This window comes from Oncorhynchus clarkii, chromosome 3 (genome assembly GCF_045791955.1).
Source record: "Oncorhynchus clarkii lewisi isolate Uvic-CL-2024 chromosome 3, UVic_Ocla_1.0, whole genome shotgun sequence".
In the NCBI taxonomy this organism is placed as follows: Eukaryota; Metazoa; Chordata; class Actinopteri; order Salmoniformes; family Salmonidae; genus Oncorhynchus; species Oncorhynchus clarkii.
Window position 1 is genome coordinate 59,041,087 of NC_092149.1, and position 19,110 is coordinate 59,060,196.

General features: G+C 40.5%; 1 protein-coding gene across 3 annotated transcripts in view; it reads left to right on the plus strand.

The window, feature by feature from the left end:
- Nucleotides 1-18,699, plus strand: part of LOC139399914 (transmembrane protein 163a) — a 96,422-nt gene extending 77,723 nt beyond the window's left edge. For 2 of the 3 annotated variants that reach the window (XM_071145043.1, XM_071145051.1), the window contains exons 6-8: nucleotides 9,469-9,580; nucleotides 10,570-10,711; nucleotides 12,303-18,699. In XM_071145043.1, coding sequence (XP_071001144.1) covers nucleotides 9,469-9,580; nucleotides 10,570-10,711; nucleotides 12,303-12,363 — 315 coding nt within the window. In that variant the 3' untranslated portion in view covers nucleotides 12,364-18,699. Of the gene's footprint in view, nucleotides 1-9,468; nucleotides 9,581-10,569; nucleotides 10,716-12,302 lie in introns of those variants that run through there. The other variant, XM_071145058.1, reaches the window with a different exon arrangement.
- The last annotated feature ends 411 nt before the right edge of the window (nucleotides 18,700-19,110 follow it).

The window sequence follows — 19,110 nt, forward strand, 5'->3', positions numbered from 1 at the left end:
GGGGGGGGGGGAAGCAGTGAGAAGGAGCGAGAAATTGAGAGGTAGAGAGAGACAGAATCAGAGCGAGGGGAGGAGTGATAGTTTGAGATGAGTGCCTGTGAGGGGATATCTGTTTGAACCAGCAGCTCTGCTATGTTAATCAAGCCAGTGAGTCTTGTGCTCAGGAGGATATGCAAGTCCGGGGAGGGCCCATCACTGGCTCTTCTTCTGGCGCATGCAAGCACAATCTAAAAATATCTGCAGTATTTCAGCTCTCTCTCTCTCTCTCTCTCTCTCTCTCTCTCTCTCTCTCTCTCTCTCTCTCTCTCTCTCTCTCTCTCTCTCTCTCTCTCTCTCTCTCTCTCTCTCTCTCTCTCTCTCTCTCTCTCTCTCTCTCTCTCTCTCTCTCTCTCTCTCTCTCTCTCTCTCTCTCTCCCCCTCCAATTAAATTCAATTGGCTTTATTGGCATGGGAAACACACACGTTTTGACATTGCCAAAGCAAGTGAAATATCAACTGTACACATATCCTGTTCATTCTGGCCCTTCTTTGGACAATGTGTTAACAAACCTCAAAACAAGCTTCAAAGCTTCAAACATTCCTTCCGTGGCCTCCAACTGCTCTTAAATAATATTAACACGAAATGCATGCTCTTCAACCGATCGCTGCCCGCACGACTAGCATCTCTACTCTGGACGGTTCTGACTTAAAATATGTTGACAAGTATAAATACTTATATCAAATCTAATCAAATTTATTTGTATAGCCCTTCGTACATCAGCTGATATCCAAAGTGCTGTACAGAAACCCAGCCTAAAACCCCAAACAGCAAGCAATGCAGTTGTAGAAGCATGGTGGCTAGGAAAAACTCCCTAGAAAGGCCAAAACCTAGGAAGAAACCTAGAGAGGAACCAGGCTATGAGGGGTGGCCAGTCCTCTTCTGACTGTGCCGGGTGGAGATTATAACAGAACATGGCCAAGATGTTCAAATGTTCATAAATGACCAGCATGGTCAAATAATAATAATCATAGTAGTTGTCGAGGGTGCAGCAAGTCAGCACCTCAGGAGTAAATTTCTGTTGGCTTTTCATAGCCGATCATTAAGAGTATCTCTACCACTCCTGCTGTCTCTAGAGATTTTAAAACAGCAGGTCTGGGACAGGTAGCATGTCCGGTGAACAGGTCAGGATTCCATAGCTGCAGGCAGAACAGTTGAAACTGGAGCAGCAGCACGGTCAGGTGGACTGGGGACAGCAAGGAGTCATCATGCCAGGTAGTCCTGAGGCATGGTCCTAGGGCTCAGGTCCTCCGAGAGAGAGAAAGAAAGAGAGAATGAGAGAATTAGAGAGAGCATACTTAAATTCACACAGGACACCGGATAAGACAGGAGAAGTACTCCAGATATAACAAACTGACCCTAGCCATCCGACACAAACTACTGCAGCATAAATACTGGAGGCTGAGACAGGAGGGGTCAGGAGACACTGTGGCCCCATCCGATGATATCCCCGGACAGGGCCAAACAGGAACCCACTCAAGTGACGCACCCCTCCTAGGGATGGCATGAAAGAGCACCAGTAAGCCAGTGACTCAGCCCCTGTAATAGGGTTAGAGGCAGAGAAACCCAGTGGAAAGAGGGGAACCGGCCAGGCAGAGACAGCAAGGGTGGTTCGTTGCTCCAGAGCCTTTCCGTTCACCTACACACTCCTGGGCCAGACTACACTCAATCATATGACCCAATGAAGAGAGGAGTCTTCAGTAAAGACTTAAAGGTTGAGACCGAGTCTGTGTCTCTCACATGGGTAGACAGACCATTCCATAAAAATGGAGCTCTATAGGAGAAAGCCCTGCCTCCAGCTGTTTGCTTAGAAATTCTAGGGACAATTAGGAGGCCTGCGTCTTGTGACCGTAGCGTACGTGTAGGTATGTACGGCAGGACCAAATCAGAGAGATAGGTAGGATCAAGCCCATGTAATGCTTTGTAGGTTAGCAGTAAAACCTTGAAATCAGCCCTTGCCTTAACAGGAAGCCAGTGTAGGGAGGCTAGCACTGGAGTAATAAGATAATTTTTTGGGGTTCTAGTCAGGATTCTACCAGTCGTATTTAGCACTAACTGAAGTTTATTTAGTGCTTTATCCGGGTAGCCGGAAAGTAGAGTATTGCAGTAGTCTAACCTAGAAGTAACAAAAGTATGGATTCATTTTTCTGCATCATTTTTGGACAGAAAGATTTTTGCAATGTTACGTAGATGGAAAAAAGCAGTCCTTAAAACAGTCTTGATATGTTCGTCAAAAGAGAGATCACGGTCCAGAGTAACGCCGAGGTCCTTCACAGTTTTATTTGAGACGACTGTACAACCATCAAAATTAATTGTCAGATTCAACAGAAGATCTCTTTGTTTCTTGGGACCTAGAACAAGCATCTCTGTTTTGTCCGAGTTTAAAAGTAGAACGTTTGCAGCTATCCACTTCCTTATGTCTGAAACACAGGCTTCTAGCGAGGGCAATTTTGGGGCTTCACCATGTTTCATTGAAATTTACAGCTGTGTGTCATCCGCATAGCAGTGAAAGTTAACATGATGTTTTCGAATGACATCCCCAAGAGGTAAAATATATAGTGAAAACAATAGTGGTCCTAAAACGGAACCTTGAGGAACACCGAAATTTACAGTTGATTTGTCAGAGGACAAACCATTCACAGAGACAAACTGATATCTTTCTGACAGATAAGATCTAATCCAGTCCAGAACTTGTCCGTGTAGACTAATTTGGGTTTCCAATCTCTCCAAAAGAACGTGGTGATCGATGGTATCAAAAGCAGCACTAAGGTATAGGAGCACGAGGACAGATGCAGAGCCTCGGTCTGATGCCATTAAAAGGTCATTTACCACCTTCACAAGTGCAGTCTCAGTGCTATGATGGGGTCTAACACCAGACGGAAGCATTTCGTAAACATTGTTTGTGTTCAAGGAGGCAGTGAGTTGCTGCGCAACAGCTTTTTAAAAAAAAATTGAGAGGAATGTAAGATTCAATATAGGCCGATAGTTTTTTATATTTTCTGGTTCAAGGTTTGTTTTTTTCAAGAGAGGTTTATTACTGCCACTTTTAGTGAGTTTGGTGCACATCCGGTAATAGAGAGCCGTTTATTATGTTCAACATAGGATGGCCAAGCACAGGAAGCAGCTCTTTCAGTAGTTTAGTTGGAATAGGATCCAGTATCCAGCTTGAAGGTTTAGAGGCCATGATTATTTTCATCTGTGTGTCAAGAGATATAGTACTAAAACACTTGAGTGTCTCTCTTGATCCTAGGTCCTGGCAGAGTTGTGCAGACTCAGGACAACTGAGCTTTGGAGGAATACGCAGATTTAAAGAGGAGTCCGCAATTTGATTTCTGATAATCATGATCTTTTCCTCAAAGAAGTTAATGAATTTATTACTGCTGAAGTGAAAGCCATCCTCACTTGGGGAATGCTGCTTTTTAGTTAGCTTTGCGACAGTATCAAAAAGAAATGTCAGATTGTTCTTATTTTTTTCCTCAATTAAGTTGGAAAAATAGGATGATCGAGCAGCAGTGAGGGCTCTTCAATACTGCACGTACTGTCTTTCCAAGCTAGTCGGAAGAATTCCAGTTTGGTGTGGCGCCATTTCCGTTCCAATTTTCTGGAAGCTTGCTTCAGAGCTCAGGTATTTTCTGTATACCAGGGAGCTAGTTTCTTATGAGAAATGTTTTTCGTTTTTAGGGGTGCAACTGCATCTAGGGTATTGCACAAGGTTAAATTGAGTTCCTCAGTTAGGTGGTTAACTGATTTTTGTCCTCTGACGTCCTTGGGTGGCAGAGGGAGTCTGGAAGGGCATCAAGGAATCTTTGTGTTGTCTGGGAATTTATAGCACGACTTTTGATGCTCCCTGGTTGGGGTCTGAGCAGATTATTTGTTGCAATTGCAAAAGTAATAAAATGGTGGTCCGACAGTCCAGGATTAGGAGGAAAAACATTAAGATCCACAACATTTATTCCATGGGACAAAACTAGGTCCAGAGTATGACTGTGACAGAACCCACTGAGTCGATGATGGCTCGGAAAGCCTTTTGGAGTGGGTCTGTGGACTTTTCCATGTGAATATTAAAGTCACCAAAAATGTGAATATTTTCTGCTATGACTACAAGGTCCGATAGGAATTCAGGGAACTCAATGAGGAACGCTGTATATGGCCCAGGAGGCCTGTAAACAGTAGCTATAAAAAGTGATTGAGTAGGCTGCATAGATTTCATGACTAGAAGCTCAAAATACTTTTTTTTTGTAAATGTAAATTTGCTATTGTAAATGTTAGCAACACCTCTGCCTTTGCAGGATGCACAGGGGATATGGTCACTAGTGTAACCAGGAGATGAGGCCTCATTTAACACAGTAAATTCATCAGGCTTAAGCCATGTTTCAGTCAGGCCAATTACATCAAGATTATGAGCAGTGATTAGTTCATTGACTATAACTACCTTTGAAATAAGGGATCTAGCCTCACATTTTGAGATGTGAGGTATCACGATCTCTTTCAATAATGGCAGGAATGGAGGAGGTCTTTATCCTAGTGAGATTGCTAAGGCGAACACCGATGTCTGGTTAGACTGTAAACTCTCCCCCCAGACTCACATTAAGCATCTCCAATCCAAAGTTAAATCTAGAATTGCCTTCCTATTTCGCAACAAAGCCTCCTTCACTCATGCTGCCAAACATACCCTCATAAAACTGACCATCCTACCGATCCTTGACTTTGGCAATGTCATTTACAAAATAGCCTCCAACATTCTACTCAGCAAATTGGATGCAGTCTATCACAGTGCCATCCGTTTTGTCACCAAAGCCCAATATACTACCCACCACTGCGACCTATATGCTCTCGTTGGATGGTCCTCGCTACATATTCGTCGCCAAACCCACTGGCTCCCGGTCATCCTTAAGGTTTGCTAAGTAAAGCTCCGCCTTATCACAGCTCACTGGTCACCATAGCAACACCCACCCGTAGCACACGCTCCAGCAGGTATATTTCACTGGTCATCGCCAAAGCCAACACCTACTTTGGCCGCCTTTCCTTCCAGTTCCCTGCTGTCAATGACTGGAATGAATTGCAAAAATCACTGAAGTTGGAGACTTATATCTCCCTCACTAACTTTAAGTGTCAGCTGTCAGAGCAGCTTACCGATCGCTGCAGCTGTTCACATCCCATCTGTAAAAAGCCCATCCAACCGACTACCTACCTCATCCCCATATTTGTTTTTGTTTTTTTGCACACCAGTATTTCTACTTGCACATCCTCATCTGCACATCTATCACTCCAGTGCCAATTGTTAAATTGTAATTACTTTGCCACTATTGGCCTATTTATTGCCTTACCTCCTTACTTAATTTGCACACACTGTATACAGATTTTTCTATTGTGTTATTGACTGTTTGTTTATCCCATGTGTAACGCTGTGTTGTTTTTGCCGCACTGCTTTGCTTTATCTTGGCCAGATCGCAGTTGTAAATGAAAACTTGTTCTCAACTGGCCTATCTGGTTAAATAAAGGTGAAATAAAATTAAATATATATATATTTTTAAATAGATAAACAAAATTGAAACAAACAATAAAGAATGAAGAGTAAACAATACACTCACAAAGTTCCAAAGGAATAGAGACATTTCAAATGTCATATTATGGCTATATACAGTGTTGTAACGATGTGCAAATAGTTAAAGTACAAAAAGGAAAATAATTGAACATAAATATGGGTTGTATTTACAATGGTGTTTCTTCTTCACTGGTTGCCGTTTTCTTGTGGCAACAGGTCACAACTCTTGCTGCTGTGATGGCACACTGTGGTATTTCACCCAAAAGACATGGGAATTTATACAAATTGTCAGGATGTTAGGAAGTGCAACTCAGTTTCCACCTAATTTTGTGGGCAGTGTGCAGATAGCCTGTCTTCTCTTGAGAGCCAGGTTTGCCTACGGCGTCCTCTCTCAATAGCAAGGCTATGCTCACTGTGTCACGATTTTTTGAAGTATACTCGGACCAAGGCGCAGCGTGAATGGAGTTCCACATCTTTATTATGTGAAACTCAAAACAAGAAACAAACAACGACCGTGCAGTACTGAGGTGCAACATGCACTGACTCAAAAACAAGATCCCACAAAAAAAACAGTGGAGAAATGGCTGCCTAAATATAATCCCCAATCAGAGACAACGATAAACAGCTGCCTCTGATTGGGAACTATACCAGGCCAACATAGACATAAAACAACCTAGATAACCCACCCTAGTCACACCCTGACCTAACCAACATAGAGAATAAAAGGCTTTCTATGGTCAGGGCGTGACACACTGAGTCTGTACATAGTCAAAGATTTCCTTAATTTTGTGTCCGTCACAGTGGTCAGGTGTTCTGCCACTGTGTACTCTATGTTTAGGGCCAAATCGCATTCTAGTGTGCTCTGTTTTTTTGTTAATGCTTTGCAATGTGTCAAGTAATTATTTATGTGTTTTCTCATGCTTTGGTTGGGTCTAATTGTGTTGCTGTCCTGGGGCTCTGCGGGGTCTTGTTGTGTTTGTGAACAGAGCCCCAGGACCAGCTTGCTTAGGGGATTCTTCTCCAGGTTAATCTCTCTGTAGGTGATTGCTTTGTTTTGGAAGGTTTGGGAATCGCTTCTTTTTAGGTGGTTGAAGAATTTAACGTCTCTTTTCTGGATTTGGATAATTAGCGGGTATCAGCCTAACTGCTCTGCATGCATTATTTTGTGTTTTGGGTTGTAAACTGAAGATATTTTTGCTGAATTCTGCGTGCAGTCTCAATGAGTGTTTTTCCCGTTTTGTGAAGTCTTGGTTTGGGAGTGGACCCCAGACCTCACAACCATAAAGGTCTCTATCTCTCTCTCTGTTCAGTCTCATGTTAATAAGCCCCCAGAATACTCTTGGTTCCTGTTTAGGTAGCTGCTGGTAGGCTGGTTGTTTCAGTAGAAGAGGGCCTGTGTGGTCTAAGCTTTGTAAGCCTCAGCTGTCTGGTTAGATGTGTTACTCAGGGCATAGCTTTCGGCAGAGTTTAAGAGAAGTAGAAGAAATAATGTGAGTTAATTTGGTGCTGTATAATACAATTTAGTGACTGAACTGATCCAAAAGATCAGTCTTTACACAGACATCCACCCTCACACCAACTCTTTTTAAAGATCTCTCTCCATCTTGCTCTCTCTCTCTCTCTCTCTCTCTCTCTCACTCTCTCTCTCTCTCTCTCTATCTCTCTGTCTATGTCTATGTGTTGATATCCCTCTCCATCCTCCTTCAATTGACTCTAAACATGGATGAGTGTGATGGGAGCGAGTTTAACAAGCTTCGATTCATTCAATGTCTTGGCCTTATTGGTCCAAAGACTCATTTAGCTGTCTCTCCTCAGTAGGCTCGTCAATACTGTACTATACTATACTATACTATACCAGGGCTTGTTGCCAAATCAAACCTACACCTGGGGTCTCCATCAAGCCACACACAGACATCTGCCTTGGCGCCTCATTTATCAAAGGGGCATGTGCACAAAAAAGACTCTAAACCTAAACTCTAAAGGTTGGTATTTATACATCTTGAACTTGAAGAGAAAGTGTGTGCATCTCCACGCAAATCTCAGACCATGCGTACATACAACTTCCAGTGGTTGATCAAGCAAATATAGTTATTTTGGGGGAAATGGAGATGTTTGATGCACAGGAATTATAATGATGGTAGGCTAATAAAAACATTAAAACATAGGCCTAATGACAAAACAGATGCATTTGCCTTTGGTAAGAAGATCACATAGCAGCATGTTGACTAATATATTTATTTTACTTTCATTATATGGGCCTAAATCATGATCATATTGCAGGGCATGTCTCTCCTCTGCTACACAATAAATATTAGGCTACCATTTATCCATTGCTCATTCAATAGCCAACCATGCCTGAAAGTAAATAGACCGGTAGCCTATGACAGTATGGGTAGTCTACAGTATTGCTGCGTGATAGGAGCGCGACATTATAGACTATTTAATCCCAGGCGGGGTTAAAATCCCAGGCGGGGTTGTAACATGGCTCTTGTTTATCAATGAAAACATGTGTATATGTTGCGGTTGACAGTTTAATAAATCCTAATAATTTGGCACATGCAAATCCTACAATCTCCACGTACGTCTGAATTTTGTATGACATGTACATGAGAGGTTATCCATCAACCGGACAGGATTAACTGACCTGGGTCCTAGTTAGACACCAAGTATGGTGGATAGGGGTCATTGCTCCCAATTCAGACTGGGTAGGACTGGGGGGTAGAGAGTGTTCAGGCAGATGGCCTCATTTGGTGTGTGTGTGTGTGTGTGTGTGTGTGTGTGTGTGTGTGTGTGTGTGTGTGTGTGTGTGTGTGTGTGTGTGTGTGTGTGTGTGTGTGTAGCAGTGTCTGGATGTGGTTCCTATCATGTCCACCCTACCGCTCCCTCAGAGTGCCCAGTGAGTTTGAAGCCTCATTAAAAATGGAGGAGGGATATTGGTTTCCCAGCTGCTGTGTGGGAGAGGACCTTTAATTTGAACCAGGGGAAAACAACAGAAAGAAAGAAAGAGAACGAAAGACACCTTCTGTATTTCCTCTCTCTCTCTATCCCTCTCTCTCTATCGCTCTCTTACTCTCTCTCTCTCTCTCGCTCTTTCTCCCTTTCTCTCTCACTGTCTCTCTCTCCATTTCTCTCTCCCTCTCTCTCTGTCCTGCCCTCTTTCTTTCTCTATCTCCCTCTCTCTCTCTTTCCTCCCTCTCTCTCTCCCACCCCTCTCTCTCTCACACACACACACACACACACACACACACACACACACACACACACACACACACACACACACACACACACACACACACACACACACACACACAACAGTCTCGCAGCCAGTAGGTGTTTAAGTCTGAACACGTCAAGGGAAGACAAGATATCTATACATTAGAGGGAGGAACAAAAATATGTGTTGTTCAGTTTTTATACTGTAAAGGCTTGTGATGTAAAGAATGACGCTTTAACAAAACAAGGATCTAAAAAACAAGATTGAGACTATTGAGTTTTACAGTGTTTATATCTAATATTTATATCTAATAAAAAATAAATCCTACTCCATGTACAAGGCACTGAAATTGACCATCCTAGATATGTGGCATATTGCATCAAGACAATGTCCACACTAAGCTGATTGTCATCTCTTTGTTTTACTAATACTCTAATACTGTATCATGTGTTTGTAAAGCAGTGTGTTATTACCAGGCTCCTCACAAATGTAATGACCTTGTGGAGAGGAGAGGCACCTGATCAGGCCTCTGATCCTGGCTGTGCAATATCAATGATACTGCTGAGGACAAGAGCACCCTGTAACCCTTTGACTCATCACTCTATATTTACTACTTTTCCCCCTTTTTATTATCTCCCTTCTCTCTCCCCTCTCTCACTTTCTCTCTCTCAGGATGACTTCCTCTTCAGTGTGTCTATTGTCAGTGGGATTGTATGTATCATCCTGGCTGTGTTCAAGTTCCTGCTGGGGAGAGTGCTGACCAGTAGAGCCCTCATCACTGACGGTAGGGTGGGAAAGACTGACTCACATGTCCAAATTCCAAACACACATGCGCGCGCGCGCGCGCACACACACACACACACACACACACACACACACACACACACACACACACACACACACACACACACACACACACACACACACACACACACACAGAGAGAGACACTGCACACACACTTGCACTCACAAATACTGAGGGCTTGCACAGCATGCCTTGTTGAACTGAAGCCAATTAAAGTAGAGATATAAGGCCTGGTGCCAGAGAGGTGAGAGAAATGGAAGAGAGGCGGAAAAACAAATGATGGTAATAAATAAGAGCTGGAGGCGACTGGTGTACGTGGTTCAGCTGTAGACGCTCCGCCCCTTCCCTCCATCCCCCTCCCCTTCTAGACTCCTTCCTCTCTTTATCTCTGTCTTTATTGTTTTTTTGTCTCTGTCTCTGTCTCATGCTCTCCACCCTGTCTCTCCCGCAGGCTTCACAACACACACAGCAACCATCCAATAAACCTGATGTTGCTGTTCTGCTTTCAGACCGTCCACTTATCTCCCACTGGACACATATGGAGGCAGGTGCTAGATCGAAGCACATGACTGACTGGTTAGGGAAGGGTCTCTGTCTTTCACTATGTTTCGGGGGTGCAGGGGAGCTCACCTGCACTGTTACCACAGGCATTGGAATAATCAAAGAGGTTTTGACTCTGACTGACTGGCTTTGGATGTCAGATATTCAGAATAGAGTAGCTTCGTATATTTTAGTTCTAAAAGAGTGAAAGAAAAGGGAACGTCATTGTACAGATTTGTATGATAGCCAGGTAAATGCACATGCACATAAACTCAGACTGCTGAATGAGAACACACCTGGTTTGTTTTATCAGATGTGAAAAGGTAGATGTTGTTATTTATTATAGCCCATCTCCTTTACTTTGCCTAATCAACATGTTCCATTTTCCCTCTTGTGGTTATTGATGTGGTTCTTCTCTGTGGCTGTAGCTTTTAACTCCATGGTGGGGGGCATCATGGGTTTCTCCATCCTCATCAGTGCTGAGGTGTTCAGACACCACCCTGACGTCTGGTACCTGGACGGATCCATCGGCGTCATCATCGGACTCATCATCCTCGCTTACGGTGTCAAGTAAGAGACATGTAGCCTACAAACACACACACATACAAATGCAAACAGACGCACAGACACGCTCACAAATGTAAACAGACAATCACATGTCAGACAGTCACATGACACACCTGTACACACACTCATATTATGCACAGACACCCACATACCCATTATATACTGTATTCTATTATATTATATTATATACCCATTATATACTGTATTCTATTATATTCTATTATATACCCATTATTTACTGTATTCTATTATATTCTATTATATACCCATTATATACTGTATTCTATTATATTATATTATATACCCATATTTACTGTATTCTATTATATACCCATTATATACTGTATTCTATTCTATTATATTATATACCCATTATATACTGTATTCTATTATATTCTATTATATACCCATTATAAACTGTATTCTATTATATTCTATTATATACCCATTATATACTGTATTCTATTATATTCTATTATATACCCATTATATACTGTATTCTATTATATTACATTATATACCCATTATATACTGTATTCTATTCTATTATATACCCATTATATACTGTATTCTATTATATTATATTATATACCCATTATAAACTGTATTCTATTATATTATATTATATACCCATTATATACTGTATTATATTCTATTATATTATATACCCATTATAAACTGTATTCTATTATATTATATTATATACCCGTTATATACTGTATTCTATTATATACCCATTAGATACTGTATTCTATTATATTACATTATATACCCATTATATACTGTATTCTATTCTATTCTATTATATACCCATTAAAAACTGTATTCTATTATATTCTATTATATACCCATTATATACTGTATTCTATTATATTATATTATATTATTTACCCATTATATACTGTATTGTATTATATTATATTATATACCCATTATATACTGTATTCTATTATATTATATACCCATTATATACTGTATCCTATTATATTATATACCCATTATAAACTGTATTCTATTATATTCTATTATATACCCATTATATACTGTATTCTATTATATTATATACCCATTATATACTGTATTTTATTATATTCTGTTATATACCCATTATAAACTGTATTCTATTCTATTCTGTTCTATTATATACCCGTTATATACGGTATTCTATTCTATTCATTTTAAACTGTATTCTATTCTATTCTATTCTACTGTATCTTAGTCTATGCCGCACTGACATTGCTCATCCATATTTATATATATTCTTAATTCCATTCCTTTACTTAAATGTGTGTGTATTGTGTGTATTGTTGTGAAATTGTTAGATATTACTGCACTGTCGGAGCTAGAAACACAAGCATTTTGCGACACCCGCAATAACATCTGCTAAACACGTGTACATGACCAATAAAATTTGACTTGATTAGCCATAAATAGGAACACATATTGACACGTGCACATATGCACACACATTCCCCCATGGGGAAAATAAAGTATTTATCTTATCTTACATTATACACAGTCAATCATCTAATGTCTTATGACACATCTTGTCTGCTCTTGTATCCCACAATGTATCTGTCTTCTCTCCCTTCAGACTGCTCCTGGACATGGTACCCCGGGTGAGACAAACCAGGAACTACGAACGCTTTGAGTGAACGCTCCTAGGACCAGGTTTACACCTGATGCACCCCCTTCCCCTTTCCGCCCCTCCTCTCTTTCTATCTCACACACACACACACACACACACACACACACACACACACACACACACACACACACACACACACACACACACACACACACACACACACACACACACACACACACACACACACACACACACACACACACACACACACACACACACACAGGCCCTAGCCTGGAGAGACTCTGAGGGCAAAATAGTTAAAGACATTATGATGTTGTTGGCGTGTTGGCCAACCTCTCAATCAAGGTTTTCCCACCTAGCCACCCCCTTCTAACTATTTGTCTTTACCTCCTGTCCATCATTATTACTATCCAGAAAGAGGGAATGAAGAGGTGAGAAAAAGGATTACGAAGAGGCTGGCATTAACGGCTGGTCCAGAGAGATCAGCATTTGTTTGCCATGTGTATCTGAACCCACTGCTGTTGCTAAGCGACCTAGAACCCCTGGCATTTTGAGAGGCACAAGATCCCTTTCATATTGCCCAAACCTTTTTTTATGTTCCAACCCTGATTAGTATGGGGGGGGGGGTTCACAGGAGAAAACCTGTTGTAGACCATCCACATAAACTTCTGTGACTTTCAAAATCCCTATGCATTGTTAGAATCTGAATCATTTATAATGGTGGAATCATGCCACTACTTTCTGCCCCTGTCTGTTTTCACAGATCTCTATGGTTCTGTGTGTGAGTCTCCATTGCTCTTTGAGATTAGAAGCTACAGTTGAAGTCCTAAATTTACATACACTTAGGTTGGAGTCATTAAAACTCGTTTTTCAACCACTCCACAAATTTCTTGTTAACAAACTATAGTTTTGGCAAATCGGTTAGGACATCTACTTTGTGCATGACACAAGTAATTTTTCCAACAATTGTTTACAGACAGATTATTTCACTTATAATTCACTGTATCACAATTCCAGTGGGTCAGAAGTGTACATACACTAAGTTGATTGTGCCTTTAAACAGCTTGGAAAATTCCAGAAAATGATGTCATGGCTTTAGATGCTTCTGATAGGCTAATTGACATCATTTGAGTCAATTGGAGGTGTACCTGTGGATGTATTTCAAGGCCTTCCTTCAAACCCAGTGCCTCTTTGCTTGACATCATGGGAAAATCAAAAATAAATCAGCCAAGACCTCAGAAAAAAAACTGTACACCTCCACAAGTCTGGTTCATCCTTGGGAGCAATTTCCAAACGCCTGAAGGTACCACATTCATCTGTACAAACAATAGTGTTCAAGTATAAACACCATGGGACCACGCAGCCGTCATACCGCTCAGGAAGGAGACATAGTCTGTCTTCTAGAGATGAACGTACTTTGGTGTGAAAAGTGCAAATCAATCCCAGAACTACAGCAAAGGACCTTGTGAAGATGCTGGAGGAAACAGGTACAAAAGTATCTATATCCACAGAAAAACGAGTCCTATATCGACATAACCTGAAAGGCCGCTCAGCAAGAAAGAAGCCACAGCTCCAAAACCTCCATAAAAAAGCCAGACTACGGTTTGCAACTGCACATGAGGACAAAGATCATACTTTTTGGAGAAATGTCCTCTGGTCTGATGAAACAAAAATAGAACCGTTTGGCCATAATGACCATCGTTATGTTTGGAAAAAGGGGGAAGCTTGCAAGCCGAAGAACACCATCCCGACCGTGAAGCAGGAGGGTGGCAGGATCATGTTGTGGGGACAATTATGTGGATATATTGAAGCAACATCTCAAGACATCAGTAAGGAAGTTCATGCTAGGTCGCAAATGGGTCTTCCAAATGGACAATGACAACAAGTATAATTCCAAATTTGTGGCAAATGGCTTAAGGACAACAAAGTCAAGGTATTGGAGTGGCCATCACAAAGCCCTGACCCTGAATCCCATAAAAAATGTGTGGGTAGAACTGAAAAAGCAGGTGCGAGCAAGGAGGCTTACAAACCTGACTCAGTTACACCAGCTCTGTCAGGTGGAATGGGCCAAAATTCACCCAACTTATTGTGGGAAGCTTCTGGAAGGTTACCCAAAATGTTTGAAGGCAATGCTACCAAATACTATTTGAGTGTATGTAAACTTCTGACCCACTGGGAATGTGATGAAAGAAATAAAAGCTGAAATAAATAATTCTCTGACATTTCACTTTCTTAAAATAAAGTGGTGATCCTATCTGACATAAAACAAGGAATTTTTACTATAATTAAATGTCAGGAATTGTGAAAAACTGAGTTTAAATGTATTTGGCTAAGGTGTATATAAGCTTCAGACTTCAACTATATGTAGCTATAGTACATAAGCAAGATATACAGAGTGGAAGTCTAGGTAGGTCTGTGAGCAGGTCACACTGCTGGAGTTATATATTGTAAATGAATGTGCCCTCTGCAGTGCTTCTCCTTGCTTCTCCACTGACACGACCCAAGTGGGAGTAGAGGGCACAGAGATAAATCACACATGTATCTATCCCTATGGTAGAGGACTATGTCTAGTCAGTCTGCTGCAGTCCTCCACTCTCTGGCTTGACAGAGAAACAAAAGAGAGAGAGGCCCAAACAGCAGGGCCAGGCCAGTATCTGGAGAAGTGTGGCTTCCCATAGAGCAGTGGTAAGATAGAGAGTACTGTATTGTACATGCACAAAGCAAAGCACACCAGAGCAGACCAGACCTTGACTGTCAAGCAAGGGAATGACTAGTTCACAATCAAGGCTAACTTCAGGGTTGAATGCAAAAAGCAAACTGTTGGTACAGTGTCAGTAAAAAAATATATGACATTACAGTGTCACACTGAAAAGCTGAAAACAAAGCGCACATGTTTTTCAATTACTATCCAGATGGGAGCACTAATTATTGTTCCACTGTGATCTAAACTAGAGAATGGTTAAGTAGCTACAGTGATAACGCTTGTCCCAGATAGGCTTACCACACTGTTTTGTTCTAACAGTGTTCAATCTTGTCATAATAATGACTATACCCCCCCCACTACCTTGTCTGGGATGACCATGACGATATAATTGAGTCATATGTTTCAGTGCCATACATGCTCAGATTCCTAAACTAAGACAACATTATTAGCCAGCTTATTTGCTTGGCATGCCATATTTGTGTTTACAATTATAGATATTTATCTGTCGGTAGAAGTTGAGGGAAAGACTGAGGGCAAGGTGTTTTCTCTTATTTGTGAGACAGAAGTAACTGGTTCAGGTAGTGTAGTGTACGTATGTAGTGAATACTGAATTGCAAAATTGTACTCATCATTTTTTAAGCAAAATTAGAATTATTAATATGTCATGTGGTAGCCAATAGATGTGATTATGTGCCATGTTTTACAATTACACTTAATTCTATGGGGATACATTCGAGTTATTTTGCAAAAATGTAAACATCCCCACTTCATCTGCCTGTCCTGACAGTATTGACAATTACCAACACAGAGATTCAATATTATGTGACGCCATAGATCTTTATACACATCAGTGATCTGCTTCACAGCATATTGGATCATCATTAAAGGCAATGTCTTTTCTCTTACTGTTTACCTTCGCTTAAACCTCATAGCAGTAATGCCAGCACGTTTCGTGTATACTGTACGTAAATGATTGTAAATACAAAACATGAAATGTGTACAAATGTTTAATACACTGTTTAGATAGAGGCTTCTAGCTGTAGCAAACCAATAGGAATAGCCAGACTTGACAGATTAATTGTTCTAGTGCTATTTGTTCTTTTCTAAATGGTATATTATTATTAGATTATATTTACACTGTAAGTTCTGCTCCGCTTGGAGTTGATACACTGTAAACTTGTAAAGTGATCATTTTCTTTATGTCTACAGTACCATTCAAAAATGTGGACACCTGCTAATTCCAATTTAAATTTAAATTTTATTTTTTACTATTTTCTACATTGTGGAATAATAGTGAAGACACCAAAACTATGAAATAACACATGGAATCATGTTGTAACCAAAAAAGTTCCCACATATGCTGAGCACTTGTTGGCTGCTTTTCCTTCACTCTGTGGTCCAACACATCCCAAACCATCTCAATTGGTTTGAGGTCGGGTGATTGTGGAGGCCAGGTCATCTGATGCAGCACTCTATCACTCTCCTTCTTGGTAAAATAGCTCTTACACAGCCTGGAGGTGTGTAGGGTCATTGTCTTGTTGAAAAACAAATGGTAGTCCCACGAAGCGCAAACCAGATGGGATGGCGTATCGCAGCAGAATGCTGTTGTAGCCATGCTGGTTAAGTGTGCCTTGAATTCTAAATAAATCACTGACAGTCACCAGCAAAGCACCCCCACACCATCACACCTCCTCCTCCATGCTTCTCGGTGGGAAACACAAATGCGGGGATCATCCATTCACCTACTCTGCGTCTCACAAAGACTCATCTGGCCGTGATTGGGAGTCCCATAGGGCGGCGCACAATTGACCCAGCATCGCCAGGGTTTGGCCGGGGTAGGCCTTCATTGTAAATTTGGTCTTAACTGACTTGCCTAATTATTATTATTTTTTTTTTTACCTCTGGGTCTTCCTTTCCTGTGGTGGTCCTCTTTAGAGCCAGTTTCACCATAGCGCTTGATGGTTTTTGCGACTGCACTTGAAGAAATGTTCAAAGTTCTTCAAATTTTGCGGCTTGACTGACCTTCGTGTCTTAAAGAAATGGACAATTTTTTTCTCTTTGCTTATTTGAGCTGTTCTTGCTATAATGTGGTATTTTACCAAGTAGGGCCATCTTCTGAATACCACCCCTAACCTGTCACAACATAACTGATTGGGTCAAACCCATTAAGATGGAAAGAAATTCCACAAATTAACTTTGAACAAGGCGCACCTGTTAATTGAAATGACTACCTCGTGAAGCTGTTTGAGAGAATGCCAAAGCTGTCATCAACGCAAAGGGTGGCTAGTTTAAAGAATCTCAAATATAAAATATATTTTTGATTTGTTTAACACTTTTTTGGTTACTACATGATTCCATATGTGTTATTTCATAGTTTTGATGTCTTCACAATTATTCTACAATGTAGAAAATAGTCAAAATCAAGAAAAACCCTTGATTGAGAAGGTGTCCAAACTTTTGACTGGTACTGTATATCAAGGATTGAGAGTGATCTGTTCACAGCTCATCTTTTCAACTCACCAACAGCACAGGCATTTGTATGGTCCCTTCCCTCACAAGATGACAGTCTCATAAGTCTTTAATGACTCAAAATGACAAAAGCACAGACTTTAGACCATCCAAATAAGCACATACATAGGTGTTTCGTATTATTTGTAATAGACAAAGAAATTGTATACTTACTAGATTGTGCTCTGATAATGTATAATAATACTACTAGTATCATTCCTGGTCTTACATTGTTACATTTTGTCCGTGTTTACTGCTTAGAAGTGTAGTATAACACTCACAATAACACTGACAAACTGTCTCAGCAGCTGAATTTATAGATGGTGAAAAGGATTGGAAAATCAAAACGGTACGTATACTCTCATGCCAGTCAGTGTATTAATTCCAGTGTATGATGTCATACAACTGAGTTGTGCTGTGTATATTGTAAGGTGAACATACTGTAGATGTGATAGATTGACTGATGCTATAGGAGCAATATTGATTTTGTATTTACTTCACTGTATGGATGTGTTTTCTCCTAAATGTTGCCAGATGATGTCTCGTAAAGCTGAATTCTTGCTAATCATCTCTGTTACAGTAAGTCCCGATTCAAAGCTGTGAAATCATTTCTAGATATGTGTTTAAGGATGTAAATGGCAGCAATTCTCTTTGAATGAATTGTCCCATGCGTTTGACTTCATAATAAGACAGACACAGGTATACAAATAAACACACTGGTAAGGTAGGGAAGCAGACACAAACACAAAAGCACAGTCTCACAGACAGTGTGCAATCATAGTGATGCCTTCTACTAATAATTTAATGAAGTTATATTATACTATAGCAATACAAGCCACTGCTTAGCTTTGCTTGGACTGACACAAACCTAATCTTTAAAAGTAACATGCTTTTCAGCTTTTCTAAGACACACACACACACACCCACACCCCCCCACACACACACACTCTCTCTCTCTCTCTCTCTCTCTCTCTCTCTCTCTCTCTTGACACATCTTAATGCAAAATACGCCTGTGAAGAGTTTGAGAGTAGAATTATGTGTCTGATTGTAAATATTTCAATGGTATTACATATGATGTAAACACTATGTATATTTATGTAGGACACATACATTATATATATGACAATGTGGACCTCTGTCACAGAGGAAACGTTTTATTGAAAAATAAAGTTTTATCCTGCTCATTCATTAAAAATGTTGAGTCACTCCTTTCTTCCTACTTTTGCATACTTTAAATGTTAATTAAATAATACAATAAAACAAATGAAATGATAAATACATATACAAATAATTAAATAATACAAAACAAATATGGAAATTCTCTCCGGTGTTAGAAAAAGCTAAAGCATTACCTGGGGTATAATAATAATAATAATAATACAAATTCTTCTCCCCATGGACAAGTGAGAAGACTCCGGGCAATGAGGTCATGCAGATGAGTTTGTGCTGCCTGTACTTCCATTGTAAACCACACAGGGGGCAGCAGAGACAAGCTGATACAATTATTGGGCTGCAAGTCTTCCAAAAGCAGCTTTTGTAGATTAGCTTTTTTTCTTGAAGTTAGGGTTGGGGTTATGGAT